Genomic DNA, 20,109 nt, shown 5'->3' with positions numbered 1-20,109 from the left:
GGCACACACACCAGATATCCTGAAACTAACCCGGACCTTGCTTCAAGACAGACTGCAGAGAGTAATCAGAACTTAATGTCTGGAAAGGATTTGGATAGAGCTGTTTGCAAATCCCTCGTCCTTCTTCTTCAGACCTGATTTCAGAAATGAAAGGTTTCCTTGCCTCTTGCGCACACAATGCAAAGCGAATGCGGAACCCTGGACACGGGAGGCGCCCTATAATTAGAGAAAAATAACAGTCCGATGCTGCAATGTCTGTGTGCGCAGAAATAAATGGATGTTGAGGAGCTGCAGCACAGATTTCCCAAAGAAGTTCATATGCAATGCCAGTACCTGACTTAGAAAGCCTGTCTTGTAATTAACTCTCTTCCCATAGATCTCGAAAACACCCGAGGTTTCCTGAATTTCACCATGAATAGAGAAAGAGAGTAACATTTCTTTGAGTTCTTATTACACGCTATGCATTTCACTGCTTTATTGCGTTAATATCTGAACCTCCCTTTAAGAGATGAGCATTGAAATCCCCGTTCTGCACATTAAGAAAAAAAAAATTCAGAAAAGTGAGTTCCCTTGCCCAAGGCTTTGCTCTTGCCGAGGGACCATATGCCTGCCTTTCACCTCCTGTCTTAGTTGGTTCGGGCTGCTGACACAGAAACACCCTAGACTGGGTAGCTTATAAACACTAGAAATTTATTTCTCCAAGTTCTGGCGGCTGGAAGCCCAAGATCAAGGCGCTGGCTGATGCAGTGTTTGGTGAGGCCTCTCTCCGCCTCGTTCATACAGAAGCAGCAGAGCGCTGAGGGCATGTGCCTGACTGTCGCCCATGGACGAGGGGGATGAGAAGCAGAGGGAGAGAAGGCTGCAGAGGGTCAAGGGCGGCCACTCAAGGTCCCGCGCGCACCATGTAACCTTCGTCTGGGTGGCAGTGGTGGCCGTGGAACCAGGCAGCTTTCTAATTGGCCTTTGCCTGGGTGGCTTCTGCCAAAGCTTAAAACAACACATTCCTATTCTCCAGGGCCGCCTCGCACCGCTGAGGCACGACGGCCTTGGAGCTGGCCCCCTGTCTCCTGGGACGGCTGGACAAAGCCATCCACCTCATTCTCCTTCGTTTGCCTCCCCCGGGGGCCCAGGAAGAGTGAATGGTGTGTCGTCAGGGCGTTTTTCTAGCCTATTTTGAGGGAAGTTGACCATCTGCCTAGAGTCCTCTGGGAACCCACTGCTGCACAGAACTTCTGTAGTAACTCTTATCTAGTAACTCCTGCAGGGATTTCCTGTCAAGGTGATCCATGGAATCGAAACTGCAAGTACTTTTTTTTTAAAGGAAATAATAAAACCTCCAACCGTGAAAGCTGGGGCTGGGGGAGAAATCTCTGCTAGCCTTCAGGATGCCTGCCCATGCAGACGGACTTGTGGGCTGGGCTCCTCCCTCCTTGCAAAGGTCTTACCTCCTGGCTGTCACAGTGCCCCGCACTCCTGCCACCCTGACTCTTGTTTTGGACCACACTTCCTAAATCACCTTGACAAGGAGAGGAAGCAGTCAAAGATAGCTCCAGAGATGAGGTTTTAGATAAACTGCGTTGCTAGAAAAAGCCAGACACGCTTTGGTGAGAGTTGGACGCTAGAGACGCACAGCTGGGAGCGACAGCGAAGCCGTGGGCAAGGATGCGCCCTCCCTTCTCGGGTCGCCACTGCAGCCTCGCCGGCATCCCAAAGGGCTCATAGCCCATTCCCTGCAGACCCTGGCGATCGCTCCCCAAACTGAGCAACTCGAAACAGGCGTCAGGTTCGGTGCTTGGCATCAGAACAACACCTAGCAGGAACCTGTTTCATAAAACCTACCCTGAAGGGGAAAGGGCCTGCGGTGCCCCCACAGCCAGAGTTGTGAGATAAAATTCCAGTGTTACGTTGCTTTGGCAGCAGTTGGCCTAGTGAGAAAGATGAATGACAAAAGAAGTGAAGAAATTGGCTGGGAGTGGTACGTCAAGCCAAATACGTGGTGTTCATGGAAAAGTTTCTCCATCGAGAGAGTATTCTAGAAATGGATGCAATAAAAAATGACTGCCGAATAGCCTTTTTCTTAAACAAATAGAGATGTAGAGGAATCATTGGAAGCTAGGGATAAGGGAGGGCGGTCCTAGATGTGATTGACAGCATCTCTCGGGAGTGGGGAATCAGACGATCAAAGCCGCATGAGCCAATGTTCTTTGTCTCCCTGCAGGGTGATGCCCATGGCCATCCAGTTTTCCATCCTGATCATGCTGCACTCGGCACTGGTGCTCATCACCACGGCGGAGGATTACAAGTGTTTGCCCCTCATCCTCCGGAAAACTTGCTGTTGGATCAATGAAACCTATCTGGCCCGGAACGTCATCATCTTTGCGTCCATCCTGATCAATTTCCTAGGCGCCATCCTAAATATCGTAAGCATGCCCAGCCCACCCGCTCCCTGGCATCCGGGGTCTTCTCAGGAGTCCAGAGGTCACGGAGTTGCAGCTTCTTGATTGCCTTCCTTGGCACCAGTTACCTTCTTGTGCCTGGTCCAGCCCCAAGTTCAGGGACAGAGCACAAAGATGTGGCTACTGTCAGAACTGTGCATTTTACTGGTGGCAAGCTGTTTCCCAGTGGGACAGGTTATTTGCTGCAAAGCAGCTCTAAACTCCCTCGAGTCCCTGACCTCTCGCTGGCTGACCAGCTGCCATGATAGAAAAGAGTTACCACTTGTTAAGTACCCACCTGCTATGTGCCATGCACTGAAGGAGGAGCCGTACACGTTTTTCGTGTTTAATCCTCACACAAACCCCGTGAGGTAAGTCTCATTATCCCCACTTTATGGCTGAGGAAACTGAGGCTCAGAGACATGAAATAACTTGCTAAAAAGGTCTGTCTGACTCCATGGCTCATGCTCATTCTCATCTGCTAAATTGTACCCGCGGGAATGGGAGTGGGGGAGTGGAAACAAATAACTGTCGTTTATTGAGCATCTACTATGGGCCTCAGGTAGGTATTACTGTTCCCATGGAACAGATGAGGAAACTGCATTTGAGGAAGGTTGAGCATCTTGCCTATGGCTTTCTAAAAGTTCCTATTGGATGTGACACAGTGAACTCCAATGACTCTCCAACTGCCATATTTATCATTGTTTTTAACTTGGTGGTCCGTATTTTAACGATTTCATTTTCTCTGTAGAATGGTAACATGGTAGCAATAGGTGTTTTCTGTGTATATGCAAATAGTTGGTGTTGTCCGTGACTTAGGGACCTAGTGGAGTTTAGGAGTGGTTTATCTGATTCAAGGTTTTGAACGTGGCACCTTGCGAGAGGCTAGTTGAGGTATCATCTGGTGACGGAAATCATCACCATGACCCTCAGGTCCGGAGAAGGGTTTCCAAATGTTCAGGGACCCAATGTGTGGGCTCCCATAATTCTCAGACTTGCTTTGCAGGGCTATACTGCCTGAAATTGATGGTCCAAATTGGCCCAGTAATTACTTAGAGTCTGTGTGGCTCAAGTTCTATTTAGTTGACCTTGAAGTGAAAGACTCTATGGAACAATGAAAAAGAAAAATCATAGTCTAATTAAATTCATCATCAAATAAATATTTTATAGAATATGACACTAGAACATGGAAGTGTGTAGGATCATTGATCACAGTGTTCCGAGTGGTAGCCAGGGTCTTATCCTGATGAATCGGATATCTCTGGGGTGCAGAATTTGGCGAGAAGCCCGATGGCTCTAGGTCAGGGTGACCTCCGGGGCCGGCCATGCCACGGCAGCGTGGGAGGAGGCCCAGAGGCGCTGGAGTCAGATAGACCTGCGTTCCAATCCCAGCTCCCCCGCTTACCAGCTAGGTGACCCTGGACAAGTTACTTTACTTCTCCGAGTTTCATCTTCTTCGGTTGTAAAATGGGGATAAAAACTGCAGCAACATCACAAGGTGATGGTGAGGTTTTTTTCTGTACAAAGTGTCTGGCACAGAGGAGGCATCCAGCCAACAGTAGCTGTTCTCTTCTGAGCGCCACAAACATCTCCCGGGCTCAGGGCTGCCCCCGCCCTCGCCCTCAGGGCTCTCACACCCTCCCTGCTGTGGAGGTGGAGCCAGGCTGTGAGCACGCCCAGGTCCCCCCCCATCTGTCTGCTCTCTCTTCTGGGCCCACACTCTGGTGACCCTGCAGGATGGACTGGCAGAGCAGTCTTCACCTGCCGGTTTCTCACTGGCCTGCCCACGCTTTTTCAGAACCGGGACTTTCTCTCCAGTCCAAGAGGAGATCCCTGCGGGCACTTCCCTTCTGACACGACCCCCCTGGGAGCCCGGCCTGCCCCAGGCTCTCGCAGAAGCCCAGCGCTGAGAGCACACGACCCCTATCCTGGCACTCACACTGACTTTTGTTCCTGTGTCTTTTTGTATTTTTGTTGTCGTTCTTTTTTTTTTTTTAATCCGCAGCTGTGGTGCGATTTTGACAAGTCGATACCCTTGAAGAACCTGACTTTCAATTCCTCAGCTGTGTTTACAGATATCTGCTCCTACCCAGAGGTATTTATTCACAAGCTCCCCTTGGCAAGGCTTGGGCCTAGACCTCTCTGCCAGCTCCAAATGGGCGGCGCTGGCTGCAGGGCCCCAGAAAGCACTCGGGCCCTCTTGCTCCTTCTGCCTCTTCCTCCTTCTTCCTCCTTCTTCCCCTTCTCTGCTTTCCCCCTCTCCCTGTATCTTCTGCTTTTCCCCTTCCTAGTTCCTGCCCCCTCCTCTGCCTCTCTTTCCCATCGTGGCTTTCTCCTCCATATCTTCCTTCTTCACACTCCCCGCCACCCATTTTCCTCTTTCCCTTTGTCTCCTCCTCCCCTACTCATTTCTACCAACTCATCTTAAAACCCTAAAGCTGAATGTGCCCTTGTTGCAAATAGAGGACAGTGCAGAGTTATTGTCCAAAGCGTGTTAGCTGCATTGGAAAAGGAAAGCTGGAAAGAAATAAGAGGAAAGATGGATAATGGAAGGATGGAGAGATGGAAAGAAAGGAACAGGGAAGGAAGGAAGGGAGGAAGGGAAGGAGGAAGGAAGGAAGGAAGGGAAGGAAGGAAGGGAGGGAGGGAAGAAGGGAGGAAGGAAGGAAAGAAGGAAGGGTAGTAGGAAGGAAGGGAGAGAGAAAGGAAACCGGTGACTCACAGATGCAGTAAACAACTAAACTGAAACCCAAGTGGTACAGAGAGTGCATGGAGCACTACAGGGTCAGGACGTGTCCCAATAGGACACCTACCATCATGATGTACGTCTGACCTTGTCTTGGCAACAGAGCCACTGGTCTGACCCTGGGCCGTAGGGTCAGCCTACAGGGCCAGGAAAAGGACAACTGTGAGCTCTGCTGGTCATGGCCCAGACCTTTACACATTGGGACAGGAGTTCTGGGTCGGGAGGGAGGACAGCTGGGATGTCCCAGCAGGCCCCAGCCAATGCCATACCCCGAGAATGCCGAGGGGACTCCTGTTCTCTAAGACCCTCTTCAACACATGGGTGGAGCACAGGCTCTTTGTTGTCTCACCTAGGCCCCAGAATTGGTCTAGAAATGTCTAAAAAAGGAGAGAAACCCTAGAAAGCCTCTCTCCCCACCCCGGGCATAGAGCACCTATCTACTGCATTAACTGCTAACATCACTAAGCCCTCAAAATGTCTGGGGTAGAGGCTGTGACCATCTCCACTCCACAGACAAAGGAACGAAGGCTTAGAAAGTAACCTGCCCAGTGCCACTCAGTGCCACTCCGGCGTGACTCCCATTCCTCCTCACTCCTTCCCGTTCTTCCTTCTTTCCATCTTTCTCTTCCTGCTTCAGTTATCAACACTTGGCACTGCCCTACAAACCAGATCTGGCTTGTTCTTGAGCCCACCCAGCTGAACCCAGATTCAGTCCCTTGGTAAGCACTAGGCTCCTCTTAAGGAAGTCCAGGGCTGCATGGGACAGGCCCACGTGCTCCTGGAGTCCTCCCACCAAGGAAGGAGTGAGCTCCGGTATCGTGGCCTGTCTGGGACACCAGATCCCAGAGACCTGCTCAGTTTGGAGGGCGTGAGGAGGGACCCAAGAGGTAATGGACCCAAACTGGCCAAGACTCAGATATTGAGAGCTAAGCAAAAGCTGGAGTTCACTGAGCAACTTCACTTGCTAGCAGCGGAAATCTTGAATCAGTTCTTAATCTCTGAACTTCAGCTTCCTCATCTGTAAAGTGGGAAAGATAATATCAATACCTTCTTCCCATGGCTATTGTAGAGTCGGGAACTATCGTGTTCCCATGGTAACTACCTAGTTAAGCTAGCAGATGTTGAGTTTCTAACATGACGTCTGACGTGAAGTAGATGTTCATGGACTATTTAATCTGGTCCTCTACATCCTTCTAAATCAACACTGTGTGCGTACCCTGAGCCCCAACCCTGAACTCCCAAACTCAGGAAGACAGTGCTCATGGGTCCGCCAGTCCTGTGAAGGTGGCGGGTGAGCTTTTTGCATCACACAGCTCCATCTCGGTGCCTCAGTCTCCTTATCTGTAAAATGAAGGTGAAAACAGAAGCTTCCTCATGGGTAGCAGTCGTGAGGGTTGAGTTCATGCCTGTAGTGTGTTTACAGCAACACCTGGCACAAGGTACCTGCTCATTAAATGTCGGCTGTGATTTATTTGTTATTTCTAGTCAACAACTATCGAGCCTGCACCACCAATACATGTTTACTACAAGTCACAAACCTGCACCAGTGTGCCAACCTGTCATGTGCATTATGAGGCATACTCAAAAGAGAGAATATGAAACAGTGAGATAAAAATAAACGAAACAGGGGTTTACATTTTCCTCCCACAAGCACAGAATCATCTGGATCATAGCTCAGCAAATGCTGCCCCCAGGTCCAACTCTGTCAGCCACCTGTTTTAGGAATAAAATTTTACTGGGGCATAGTGACACCTATTTCTTATTAATCTCCTATGGCTGCTTTTGTGGTGCAATGGCAGAGTTGAGCAGTTACAACAGAGGCGGTGTGGCCCACTAAGCCCAAAATACAGGGTCCGGCAGAAGGAAGGTTCGCTGGAGTGTGGGAGGTAGGGTACGTGAATGTCATGCATGGACAGCAATCTGAACGTCTCACCTGAAATGTCACATGGTGTGCTTGAGGGTGACATTGTTATATTACAGAATTACATGCTTATGGTTTTGTAATAAAACAGGGCGTTATTTGTGCCGCACCCCGTACTTACCATCTGGCTCTTAACAGACAAAGTTTGCCAGTAACCCACACCCCTCTGGTGCAGAAATCCCACTGGCCTAAAAGATGGGGAGCTGGACCGTTTCCATCACCAGCTGCCATCACAACAACCCACTTTGCCCACCGTCTGCCATCCCGACATTGTGACCGTGCTTCCCTGCACAAGGATTTGTCTGGCAGACGAGAAGGGATCAGACGTCAGACCTTCTAATGGCTTAACCTGCACACGCATTCCCAACCCTCACAGGCGTGTGTCTCCAGGCCAGTCACTGCGTCCCTTTGAACATCGGTTTCCTCATCTGTGTCTCCGACCTCTCTGCTTCACCGCATGAGAAATGATACTCAGTTCCACGGCGTGCTATTAAACTGGATGATGCAATGTAAACAAGAGAGGTTGCTAGAATATGGGGTGTAAAGTAGAATCTATTTCTGAGCCGGCGCTTGCCAATGACTAAAAAAAGAGCAAAGATACAGGAAATGACAGGGAAAAAGGCTATACCCCAACGATGACTTCAGAACAAGCCTAGAGGAGGGGAGAAGCACCGGTTTGCAAAATGATTGCAAATCACAGGCACAAACCCACAATGTCATTGCCGGCAACACCTGGGTGTGGTTCCCAGGAGGCTTGAGGGGGAGACCTTCGCTTTTAGAATCAAGGCCCTTTGCTATATATGCTCTGGCACATTTGGATAAACAGTCAACTGTATTTGCAAGAGCATTCAGAGCTGCCCATGGTGTCCAAGGGTCCCTGAGGGTCAGTTTTCCATGGAGGTGTAGTTACCTCTGTCTTTGCGTCCTGGTGCTTCATCCCGTTTCTTTTCCGTGTTTTCGGGTCCAACCCAGCCTCCAAGCCTCCCTCCTTCACAATGCGTTCTTTGGGGGGCCCAGTCCCTTCAGATTACTTCCCGCCACGTCACAGACCCTGTGGCACCATCTTAGTGCTCACCCTCTGCCCTTTCTGTGACGTATTTATCTAACTGGAACACTCTTCCCAGCTCTTCAGATGTATAGACTGTTTTAAGGACCAATGACAATATTGTATAGTTATCCAAGAGTACTCAAGGGACAGAACCCACAATGAGTGTTTAATAATTTTTCTTAAAAAAAGGAAAAGGCATATTTCCAATGAAGCAGCAGAGAAATTATTCACGCTCTCACCAGACACTACTAAAGGAAAACAAACCAGATATATGTGACGACCATTTCTGAAGACACTGGGCATCAGGCAATGAAGGACAGTGACCGCAGGAGAACAGAAAGCAAAGGCAGTGAGCCCTGCGACCGGCTGAGCCTTGTGGGGGCTGTAGGCAAGCTTTCAGGCTGTCGCTCCGGCTGGGGGAGCCCAGGGGGAACCCAGTGGACTCCCTGATGTGAGAAGACAGAGCTGAGGGTCCGGGGAGACCAAGGAGGCTAGAGCTGGCAGAACAGAGAGAAGAGAGCGGCACACAGAGAAACCCAGAGGTCTGCAGAGATCTCCCTACGTGCAGGTGAGGAGACCACCTGGTGCCCGGAGAAGAGCCGTCTGGAAGGACTCACGCCTGGCGCTCACACCACGCTGGGAAGAGGGCGACTTCCCAGACTGAAGAACACAATTCAGGGGGCACGGGGCAGAATCATCAGAGAGCTCTTGCTTCAGTAGTGTGCAGTAATTTCCCCTAGATTAGACACTGCTCCTCACCAGTGCAGTGATGTGTTCACTCTGGGACTCGTTGGGTTTGAGGATGGCTGACACCTCCCTGTTAGGGAGGCCCATTGGCATCCATGAAGGGGAGTGACCCCCCCACCTTCCCGTCAGGTCTGACCACCTGCATTCTCTGTTCCCAGTACTTTGTCTTCACGGGCGTGCTGGCCATGGTGACCTGTGCGGTATTCCTCCGACTTAACTCTGTCCTGAAGCTGGCCGTGCTGCTGATCATGATCGCCATCTACGCCCTGCTGACCGAGACCATCTACGCGGGCCTCTTCCTGCGCTATGACAAGCTGAACCACAGTGGAGAGTAAGTGCCCACCGCCGCGTGTGCGGCGAGCACCCCCCTCCGGTGGGAAGCAGAGCCACTGGGGAGATGGTGGAGTCATGGAGACCTGGGCCCGGCTGAGTTCCTCAACTTAGGTACTCGCTAGCTTACAAGTCTAGGCAGAATCTCTAGTCTTCGTGTTTATAATTAGATTAATTACAGACTAAGTAATGAGTTAAACGTTGGACTGAATCACAGCTCAGGTCTCCTCCACCTTTAACAGATTCAGGACTTGTAGGGTCTGATCACAACTTGGCTGTAACAATATTAATAACAGTGAACAATTGTTCACTGAGCACCTGCTAGGGCCCTTTCATTTTATTATTTTTGGAATATGGAATAATATAAGGACAGTAATACTACCTTAGCCTAGAGTCCTTAGAGAACAGAGCCTGGAGCAAGCCTGAAGTCCCAATGCAACCCTGGGGCAGCAAAAGCCAGGGAAGGGGCAGTGAAGAAGAGAATTATGGGAAGTCAGTGCAAGCTAACGCCCTATTGTGCTGGTCGTGTGATCTGTGAAGAGACTCTCCTGGTGCCCCAGGACAGCCATCCACTGGGCCAACTGAAATGCCCCTGGATAGGCGGTGAGTCGGGGAAAGGATCTCAGAACAGAAGAGGAGAGAAATTTGCTGCCTCCTCTCTCCCTTCTTTCATGTCATTTCCCCCTCTTTCATTCTCCCTCCGGGTGAGCCTCCTGGTGGCATCACTTAGCCCCTCCCATGGCCCCTGGGGAAACCATACCCCACACCTGGCTTCAGGTGTAGAAAGCGCTTGGGGCATGTGAGAGTCTGGTATGCCCGGCGCATGGTAGATTATCGACACTGTTCATTCCTATCCCCTCCCTCCTTCACAGGAGAGGAGTTTAGTTCTGAATTCTGTGTTGAGGTCTTAAAGGAAAAGCTTGTAGTGAAATTGTTAAGTAGGGTTGTGAAAGTAGCCAGAATCCCAAACTCACTGCTGCTGCTTCCCGACTCAAGGTCAATTGCTGGCGTCTTTTATTGACTCACACTTTGCTATTAACAGAATTAAACTAGGAAGGAGCAGCAGAGCCCTGCCTCTCAGCGGCATTCTGCATCAACAAGCCAAAGGTCACTGTGCATCCAGCCGGCAGTCACAGGCTGCACTTGCTGCTGGGGATTGAACCATCACTTGAGGAGCTCATAGTGGTTCCGGAGCACTTCCACCCGTTCCTGGGGTCAAGTACTTGGGAGAATACAGAGAACCTTGCACAGGACAGCCTGGCTGCATCTCCACGGATACAGTCCCAAATATTTCAGCCTGGCATCTCCCTTCCCATTCATGAAGTCCCCTCCACAACCACCCCGTCTCAGTGGATGACACTGAGTCCAAAACAGATGAGGTACCCTCACCCCCAACACCTCCCAAGTCCTTAGAGATTCCCCTTCCTCAGCATCCTTTGTAGGGAAGGACTATGTCGTGACATTTCTGAGTACAAGTTTAGGAGTTAAACCACCCAGGTTCACATCCCAGCTCTGTCATCATCCTGCTGTGTGATCTTGAGCAAATTAATCAAAAATGGCTTAACCTCTCTAAACCCGGCTTTTCCCATCTGTACAGTGGGGATAATATTCCTATATTGTGAGAATATAAAAGAGATCAAATGTGACCAAACTTGGCACAAGGCCTGGCATAGACTAAGCACTTGGTTAATACCAACAATTGTTATTGGACATACCCGCTTTGTACCACAAATGCTGCGGTCCTAAAAAGACCCTGTTCTCATCTCTGGACCGCCCTCGCCTAACTGGGCTTCCCTCCCGCACTCGCAAGCCACTCTTCTTGAAGCCATCTGGTCAACTCATTATCCTTTCTTAAAACCCTAAGGGGCTCCCTATTGCCTCAAAGCAGTTCAAAGTTCACCCTGCCTATCAGGGACCTCAGAGCTCTCCCCAGTCTGACCCCCACAGACTCCACCAGTCTCATCATCATTGTAGCCTGTGTTCTAGCCGTGGGAAACCATGCACTACTTTCAGATGGGCTTCTGCACGTACTTCCCCTTGTCTGACAGCTCCATCCCCCTGTCTGTTTTCAACGCATTGTTCTAAAGGTCAACTCCAGGACAGTCTCCTCAGTGAAGCCCTCTTTGATTATTACTCATTTTCTGATGCAGGCATATTATTTTTGTATCATTGCACTCATCTCTCCGTGTTGTAAATATTCATTTTCTTGTCTTTCTTTTTCCTTGGAATAAGAGCTTCTGAGAGCCAGGACCACTGGTCATGTTCATGTTTTTGGCACTTAGTAGCGTAACTGACAATGAAATAGTTGTTGAATGAGACATGAAAGGAATGAGTGACTGAAAGGAGTACTAGCTCATTGGGAATCGTATTTCACCACTCATTCACAGTCAGATAATTGCAGTCTATCTACAACCCCTACGATTCTTGCTCACCATTGCCCATAAGCCGTATGTTCCCCATCCTGTACATACAATTTTTTAAATATATTTTATTGATTATGCTATTACAGTTGTCCCATTCCCCCCCTTTACTCCCCTCCACCCTGCACCCCGCTCCCACCCACATTCCCCCCCTTTAGTTCATGTCCATGTGTCATACTTTTAAGTTCTTTAGCTTCTACATTTCCCCTACTATTCTTACCCTCCCCCTGTCTATTTTCTACCTACTGTTTATGCTACTTATTCTCTGTACCCTTTCCCCCCTCTCTCCTCCTCCCACTCCCCTCTGTACATACAGTTTGCTTTCGGACTTAAGTGTCATGCCATTGCTATGGGCTCTGCTAGGCACCCTACAGATGTGAAGAAGAATAAGACATTATTTCCACCTTCAAGGAGCTTTGGGGCCAGTAAGTGCATGTAGGAGGACGTGTTAGCTACTGGAAAAGCATCACTGAGATCTGGGCCAATAGCCAGCCTGCACCAGTCACTAGACCTGTCAACTGGAACCTATCTTTCAGTGTTGGAGTATAAGTTTCTTCTTTACTGCCATAGGGCTAATAGTATCTTAATTGTTGATGTGACAGTTCAAGCAGGCGGTGTATGTAAAGTGTACTCGGAGGTACGGCATCAAATCAGCACTTAGCAAACACAGTCATTAGCGTGGCCACAGAATAAAAGATGAATTCAGGTCAACTGGTTTATTTTGGACTTCTTGAAGGAGGGGAAGGGGGAACTAATAGCTAAGCTAAACGTTTGGCATCAGATGCACAATGAACTTGGTGCCTGAGGTGTGAATTTTCATCCTAGCTCTGACACGAATCAGCTGTGAGACCTGAGCAAGTGACTTCCCCTCTCTGCGCCTGGAATTCTCTCTATAAAGCTAAAGGCTTGCAAGGAATAGTATATTATGTATGGTCCACATAACACAGACTAGAATGGTTTCATTAAACTCACATTATAAAGTATTTAATTGCATGAAATTATTACAGTATGAACCACACAATCCTAAATTTGTAAACATAAACACTTTTTTTTTTGCAAAAAGGAAAAGGAAATGACGTTTAATTGACCCCAAAATATTAATCATTGTTTTCCCTGGGTGGTAGCCTTACTGAAATTTTTTATTTTTTATTTGTAAGTTTTTATTAGCTTTCGAACTCACTACAATTAGCATAAATATGTCTATAATGAGTTACACTCAAATTAAATACTACTGTATTTTTTATGAGATATCCAATAAGAGCATCTCTAAAGATTGTCATAGCCCTGAAAATTACATTATCCTACACATGTTTTCACTTAACTATATTCTTTTCTATTAACATAGGGAGATGGTAGTAATAATTCAATGATTTTATTAATATGAATAAATTAGTTCAAACAGCCTTGGTTTTAAGTCTCTGCCACCCAATATCAAGCAAAGTATTATAATTTTCTACAGATTTCAGCCACTTGACTCTCTTTAGAAGTTCTTTAAGTACTCATGGAAGGTACAAAAAGTTCCTTATAAATTCCAATCACAATTTTTTCTGGATGTTCCCTGACCTGGCTGACTTACTAGGCATATTCCGCCATCTCTACTCAGGCTATCCTTTTTTTCATCTGAAACACATCAGAAAGATTCAAAGACCATTCATAATATTCTTTTACTTTTCTTTTGATTTTGACCTAGTCATCTCTCTTTTTTTGTTCAACTGCTGCTTTCAGAAAGATTCCAGAGGAATTTCTGTTTCCTATTGAAACTATGTAAGTGATAAATTACCAGGCTTTAAAAAAGCCCACTGAATCACAAGGAAAAGGCCGTTAGAAGTACCAGTCAGAGCAGGACTTTGGACCACATTCAGCAGGAACTAAACAAATGACATTTCCCATTCAAACTAAGCCATGTGAACCAGTAGGTCTTTTTTTTCCAAAAGCCCCACCACCAGGAACAAGATCATGAACCGGGAGCTTTATAGGGTGGAGAGAGAGAGATGTACATCCATCATGCTGAGTGAATTACCAAGATGTGCTCATTTTATCGTCCAGTTGTGGAGGTGAATGCTTTTAGAGTCTTCACAATAGGCAATAAACTGAAGCTCAGAGATACAGAGTGACTTGTCCAAGGTTAAACACCTGGTCAGGAACAGAGCTGAGGCTGGAACCTGGGTATGCATGATTACAAAGCATATGTCTTTAATCATTTTTCCAGGAGTCCCCAAACTTTAGGGTCAGAGAATTAAGTGCCATGGAGAGAAGGGTGGTACTAAAATATACCTATACACCCCCAAAATAAGCACTGTAGTGACTGTGAGTGAGCAAATGAAAGGAAGAAGAAAGAAAGGAAGGAAGGAAGGAAGGAAGGAAGGAAGGAAGGAAGGAAGGAAGGAAGGAAGGAAAAAAGAGAAGAGGAGAAGAAAAGAAAGGAAAAGAAAAGAAAAGAAAAAGAAAAGAAAAAAGAAAAGAAAAAAGAAAAGAAAAGAAAAGAAAAGAAAAGAAAAGAAAAGAAAAGAAAAGAAAAGTCCTAATCCTAAATGCAGGATGGCAATGTGGAGCTCAGCGTCCAACCCTCTGCACTTCAGCACTGACAGCAGTGGACAGCTCCAACAGAGCTGAGCACTTTGTCCTGCTGCCTGTGACCTCAAACTTGACATATGACATGTATCATCCCTACTCTGGAGTCTTGTCAACCACTAGCTAAGCAAGACATATGCCCTGTACCTATAGAGTCCATCCCATCTTTACCTCCCAAGGCTCGCCATTCTTGAAGACTAAGGTTTTGAGCCTTCCAGCCCAGGCTACGTTCTCTTCCTATGTATTCCCATGGCAACAAGGATGTGTCCCTACTATGGAGTGTATCACGTTACAAAATTATCTGTCTGTTTGATTCTCTCTTTTTTTAGTGGGCTCTTTTTAGGGCAAAGACAATGTGCCTTCTTCATTTCTGTATCCCAATATGTGCCTGGCACAGAGTAAATGCTCAATAATTATGTGCTTTGCTGGGGCTATAGAAGAGAAACACAATAATGAGTATCATCTATTAATAGCATCTGATCTCCAAGGGAAAGCAGATGGAGCTGGAAATGAATAAATCTGAATAACTCCCCAAGAGCGAGCATATTTCCACTCCTAAATCACCATTGTGCCTGGTAAACTGAACTGGTCCTGGCCCTGTATAAGCTGGGTGGGCCTTTTAGCATCAGGCTTGATGAGAAGCTGGGTTCATGCCCCCCTTTCCCTGAGCCTCATGCCACTCCAGCTAGCCTCCAGAAAGAACAGGAGAGGGAAAGCTGGGGACTGCCTGGTATAGCTGCATTAAACGCCCATTCCTCCCCCATCTAAATACTGCATCTCATCTACTATGGCCCACTGTGTCCTTAAGCCACCCCAGAGTTCAGTTATTTTGAGTAAGTTCTGAGTTTCTGTGTGCTTGTCATCAGGAGGCAATAAAACAAGGGAGTGAGGTCACCTGGCTTTCGTGATAAAAAACATTCCGGCAGCCATCTGAAAAACAGGGTGTAGACAGTGACATCAGAGGCCTGTAGGGAATCATGACCGTGAAAGGAGAGATGGACAGCAGTGGCTGGAATGAGGATATAGTCTGGTGGAAGACTGGGCAGGATTGGGATTTTGGGGGGGTGAGACCCAGCTCCTAGTCTGGCTTTCGTCTTTGGCTCAAGCACCTGGATGAATGGATGAGAGGACAATTGCCTGAGATGGAGAAACCTGAGGGATAAAACAGGAGGTGATGGGAAGCAAGAGAGATGCTCTGTCTCGAGCAGTTGCATTTGGGGTTTTCTTCTCCAGGCAGGGGAGGCCTGTCAGGGGGATCTGTTTATTCCCACACTCAAAGCCTGATGCTGCTTCTGCCCAGCCCTTGGCCTCCAGGCCTCGGCTGTCCTGAGAAAGGCTCCACGTGGGGGGTGGGGGGGCATAGTGACAGTGAGGAAACACTCGGAATCAGCCCTGGCCTTCCTCTGAATTCCTTTGATGGCTGTAAGTCATATCAGCGTTCAAGTATATCCTGGCCGCTGACCATCTTTAGCTGCCCTCCAGCTCGGTCTTCTAGAGAATCCAGGCCAGGCCAGGCCAGCGGCACGACGGCTTGTGCCCCCACAAGGACTGTGATAGAGTGTGACAGGTTCACTCCAGCAGATGCCTCAATGGGAACAAAGCCTTTACTAAAAGACACAAGAATTGAAGTGGGGGTGACCACAGTGCTCCATCCATAGCACTAGTGTAAGAATTTCTAAAGTGACAGAGTTAAAAGTGTCCAGTTGATGGAATTGACATAAGAATCTAAGCATGAATCTTACAGCACTCAGGACAGGGACTGGCACGTAGCAAGAACTACACACCTGTGCCTTAAACAGGAAAACTTTAAGAAAAAAGAGGAGATCCCTGTCTTCATACAGGTTTTTGTGACAAGAAAGTATAAGAGCCCTTTGAAAACTAGTAAAAGTATCCTGCAAATAGAAGATGTTTTGAAAGATTTTATTTATTTATTTTAAAGAGAGGGGAATGGAGGGAGAAAGAGAAACATCAATGTGTGGTTGCCTCTCATGTGCCCCCTACCAGGGACCCGGCCTGCAACCCAGGCCTGCGCCCTGCCTGGGGATCAAACCAGGGACCCTTTTAGTTTGCAGGCCGGCGCTCAGTCCACTGAGCCGCACCAGCCAGGGCAAGAGATCTTTAAAACATTGTTTTGTATGAGCTCCACATGTGCAGCATAGTGGTCGGACAATCACCTACTTTATGAGGTGACCCCCCCATATTTCCAGCACCCACCGGCACCGTACCTAGTCATTAAAGCATTATTGACTGTATTCCCTGTGCCGCACCTCACATCCCTGTGACTGTCCTGTAACTGCCACTCTGTGCTTCTCAGTCCCTTCGCCTTATCACCCAGCCCCCAACCCCCTTCCCTCTGGCAACCCTCAGTCTGTTCTCCGCATCTGTGAGAGAAGACATCATCATTCATGCAAGTGCACTAAGTGCTAGACTCTAAAGTCTTCCACCAGCTATGACCTAAGTGACCTCATGCCCTTGGGGGTCAACTGATTTCCAAATTAGCCGAAGTAAAAACCCCCAGAGCCACCCCAATCCCATAGTGGGTGCTCAGAAAACTGCTTCTTTCTTTGTATCTCACCCTTTTCTGAACCTGTTTCCTAACGCGTGTCCTTAAGTCCCTCCGTGGTTGCCATTTGCATTTCTTCTTCCCACAGAGACTTCCTGGGGACCAAGGAGGCGTCGCTGCTGCTGATGGCCATGTTCCTCCTTGCTGTGTTCTACCATGGACAGCAGGTAATCTCACTGTGCGCGCTAACTGCCTTTGGTTACCTGGCATTTTCCGTTGCCACAAAACTGGCTCTTCTTTGCGGCAAATGACTATTAGCTGCTTGCAGCAAGTTGTGATTCTTACTTGATCAATTCCCAATGTAGACACCTTAATAAAAAACTAAGCTGGAGAAGATGATTTGGTAAACAATGTGGTTTTAACTCCCCTTAGGTATATGTCTTTCAAAGAGATCATTATCCAAAAAGACTTTTCAGTTTCTGCTTGAGGGAAACTAGGATGTCTTCCCACCCCGAGGCTTGGATAAAATGATTACTGTTGAAGTTGCATGTGTAAACATTCAGTTGTCCGGATCTGGTGAGCCAGGGTTCTAATCCCGCCCCCACCTCTCAGCAGCTTGTCGTCTTGAGCAAGTAACTTATCTCCCTGGGCCTACATTTCCTTGCTTCTAGAATAAGATAGGAGCACCTAAGGAGGGCTGTTTTAGAGAACCGTTTTTTCATTTTTGTGTACGGCATTTTGCTCACGGCCTTCTATAAGTATAGGAAGCGCTTCATGGCAGATGTGTCCTATGTAGATAAAGCACCTACCCCTGTGCCTCTAGCTGCTAGGTTCGGGGTGGGCACTGTGGAGGGCACTGGACAAAACCCCATCCCTGGTCCCAAGTGTCCCAGCCTCCTGGAGGAGGGCAGACCCCACATGACACCAGAGGGGAATGTGTTGTGTGGGTCAGGCTGTCCTCTGCGTGGGGGCAACACACCAGGCTTCCCCCAGGACGTGCTGCCTGCTGTCCCCCGCAGGACTTCTCCGTGTGAACTGAGACCACGAATGCCGTCATGCTCAGCACCCGGGGAGCTTTCTCTCCTTGGTGGGGCTGGACCCTGCCAGCTTCACCACTCTGTTCGGGATCCCTGTCCTTCTTTCTTCCGTCTGTGCACACTTCCCAAAAAAAAGTAGCCAGAAAAGGAGAAAAACAAAACAGGAAGACTGTCAGCCAGAGCAGAAATAGAAACAGATCACTGAGGAATCACCATGGAAACAGGGAGGACCAAACCGTGAGAAACCAGGGATGAAAGAGTCCCGAACCCCAAGAACCTAGAGATGCAGACACAGAGTTATCTGTAACAAAGGCGGATGGTGAAATGCAGTCAAGGGGGAAAGGGAGTCATATAAAACTTGGCAAGCAGAGACCACAGGGAAGGAGTTCATATACATCAAGTCCCTACAAAGTGCCTCGCACTTGACCTCTATTATCTCATTTAACCAAACTCCCACGACCCAGAATGTAGTCATAATCCATACTGTTTCACAGAAAGTAAGAAAGGAAGGCTACTCAGCTGGTGGGAGAACTAGAGCGCACACCCAGCCCCGTGTCCCAAGCCCACCATGTCCCCTCCCTTAACTGGAGAAAACAGCATTTTGCCAACTGAACCTGTTTCCTAGTGAGGAACAGCCAAGCCATGGCCAGGACCCTCCCTCCTACAGTGTGACGTCAACTTGTTCTTCCATCTTCGCTGAATTCGTGGTGAAACGATAAGCCAGATGTTAAAGTCTAGCCACTTCCAGCCTTCCCATATGTAGGTCTCTCGGGCTCGATGGGAGAGCTGGGGTCGTGTCTTCCATGTCTTGATGGCTTCGAGTTGCAGGGGACAACTCCTGAGGCTGACATGCAGGCGACGAGCCGTCTGAGGGTTGTGCATGCGCACACCCCATCAGCCAGGTTTTGAACTGACCAGCGAGAAATCCTCAGGGGAAGCAGGGACAGAGCAAGTTCAAAGTGAGGGTCCTCATTCCCCAGGGAGAAGGATGTTCCTGTCTCCTCCACCACCTTATGGGATACCTGCATGACCTGTCAGCCCCCTCTCCTCAGGACCTTTCCTACATTTGGGGTTAACTTATTCCATTCTCCACTGGTCCTGGGAAAGCAGGTAACCTGACCAGGTAAAGAGTCTGTACAAAGTAAGAGTATAGCAGTGCAGAGAGGGTCTGAGTGCCTCAGTGACACCTGATATTTTACTCTTTTATTTTTAACACTCAGAAGACTTTGAAATTACATACTCACACCCCAAAACTGCAGCAGTTACACGTATAGGCTCTGAGTAGGGTGGCTAATATTCGAACCCCGACTGTGCCACTTAGTAGATATGTGACTTTCAGTAACTCACTGAATCCTAAGTCTGTTTTCTTATCCATAAATAGGAATGATAAGAACAGTTTCCATGGGGTGGTTATAGTATTAAATGAGACTATAATTGTAACACACGTATCCCAGTGCTTCGCACGTAGAGTACGTGAGAACAAACCCTGGGAACAAACAGGGAAAGTATTATTATTATTATTATTATTATTATTATTATTATTATTATTATTATTATCCATGTGGTCCCAAGGCAGGAGCGGAGACTCAAGTCACTTGCGGTCACAGAGCCAATAAGGCAAGCCAGACAGAAATAGGTCCACTCTCTTCCCACCGTGTGCCATTCACTGTCTCTCTGTCCAAAGAGCCTTTCTGCAAAATCATAGCAATTCAGGTGCCATCTAGTCTCAGCATCTGTCAGCGTCCTGTTCATCCGGATCAAGCCTGTCCATCCCTGGGTGAGCCCCTCGCCCCCACCGGTTCCCCTCGGTGACTCAGAGGCCCTCAGCATTCATTAATAATGCCCGTCAGTGCCTGGTGCACAGCAGCCTGCCAGTGGGAGCGTCATGATGACACATCTCCAGGACGACAGAGGCGGTTATGCAATAACTGACTAGTTGGGGAATTTCATCTCTCACATATGCAGATGGGACAGGCCCAACACTTCCTGCCCCTCCAGGCCAGCGAATGTTCTGGATGTCAGGCAGGAGCACAGACGGTCACAGGCCTCCCACCTCGGGGGCCTCATGCACTCACAGCCCTGAGGTTCGGGCTTTGCCTCGGCGTCTCCATTTATGGCAGAGGAAGCCACACCTGGGGACAGAGACTCTTGAGGTCATGCCTCCAGTCACTGACTCCCGGGTCGGAGAAAGACAGGCACCAGGACTGTGTGGCTTGGAAAGACAGACCCAAGTCTTGGAACCCTATGTTCTTAAGCTCGAGTCCCAGCAATACCCCTGGCAGAATGCGGGACCTCGAGAGACTCGAGCTCCCAGAACCGTCATTACTTTTACTTATAAAATGGAAAGGACA

At 48.3% G+C, this 20,109-nt stretch overlaps 1 protein-coding gene across 1 annotated transcript in view; it reads left to right on the top strand.

Moving 5' to 3' along the window:
* Positions 1 to 20,109, top strand: part of ADCY8 (adenylate cyclase 8) — a 158,142-nt gene that overhangs the window by 119,182 nt on the left and 18,851 nt on the right. The window contains exons 10-13 of the mRNA XM_045861149.1: positions 2,219 to 2,420; positions 4,441 to 4,530; positions 9,056 to 9,228; positions 16,870 to 16,948. Coding sequence (XP_045717105.1) covers positions 2,219 to 2,420; positions 4,441 to 4,530; positions 9,056 to 9,228; positions 16,870 to 16,948 — 544 coding nt within the window. The remainder of the gene's footprint in view (positions 1 to 2,218; positions 2,421 to 4,440; positions 4,531 to 9,055; positions 9,229 to 16,869; positions 16,949 to 20,109) is intronic.

Source organism: Phyllostomus hastatus, unplaced genomic scaffold, assembly GCF_019186645.2.
Source record: "Phyllostomus hastatus isolate PE091 unplaced genomic scaffold, TTU_PhHast_1.1 phas_scaffold_21, whole genome shotgun sequence".
In the NCBI taxonomy this organism is placed as follows: domain Eukaryota; kingdom Metazoa; phylum Chordata; class Mammalia; order Chiroptera; family Phyllostomidae; genus Phyllostomus; species Phyllostomus hastatus.
This window is presented reverse-complemented; position numbering and strand designations above follow the sequence as displayed.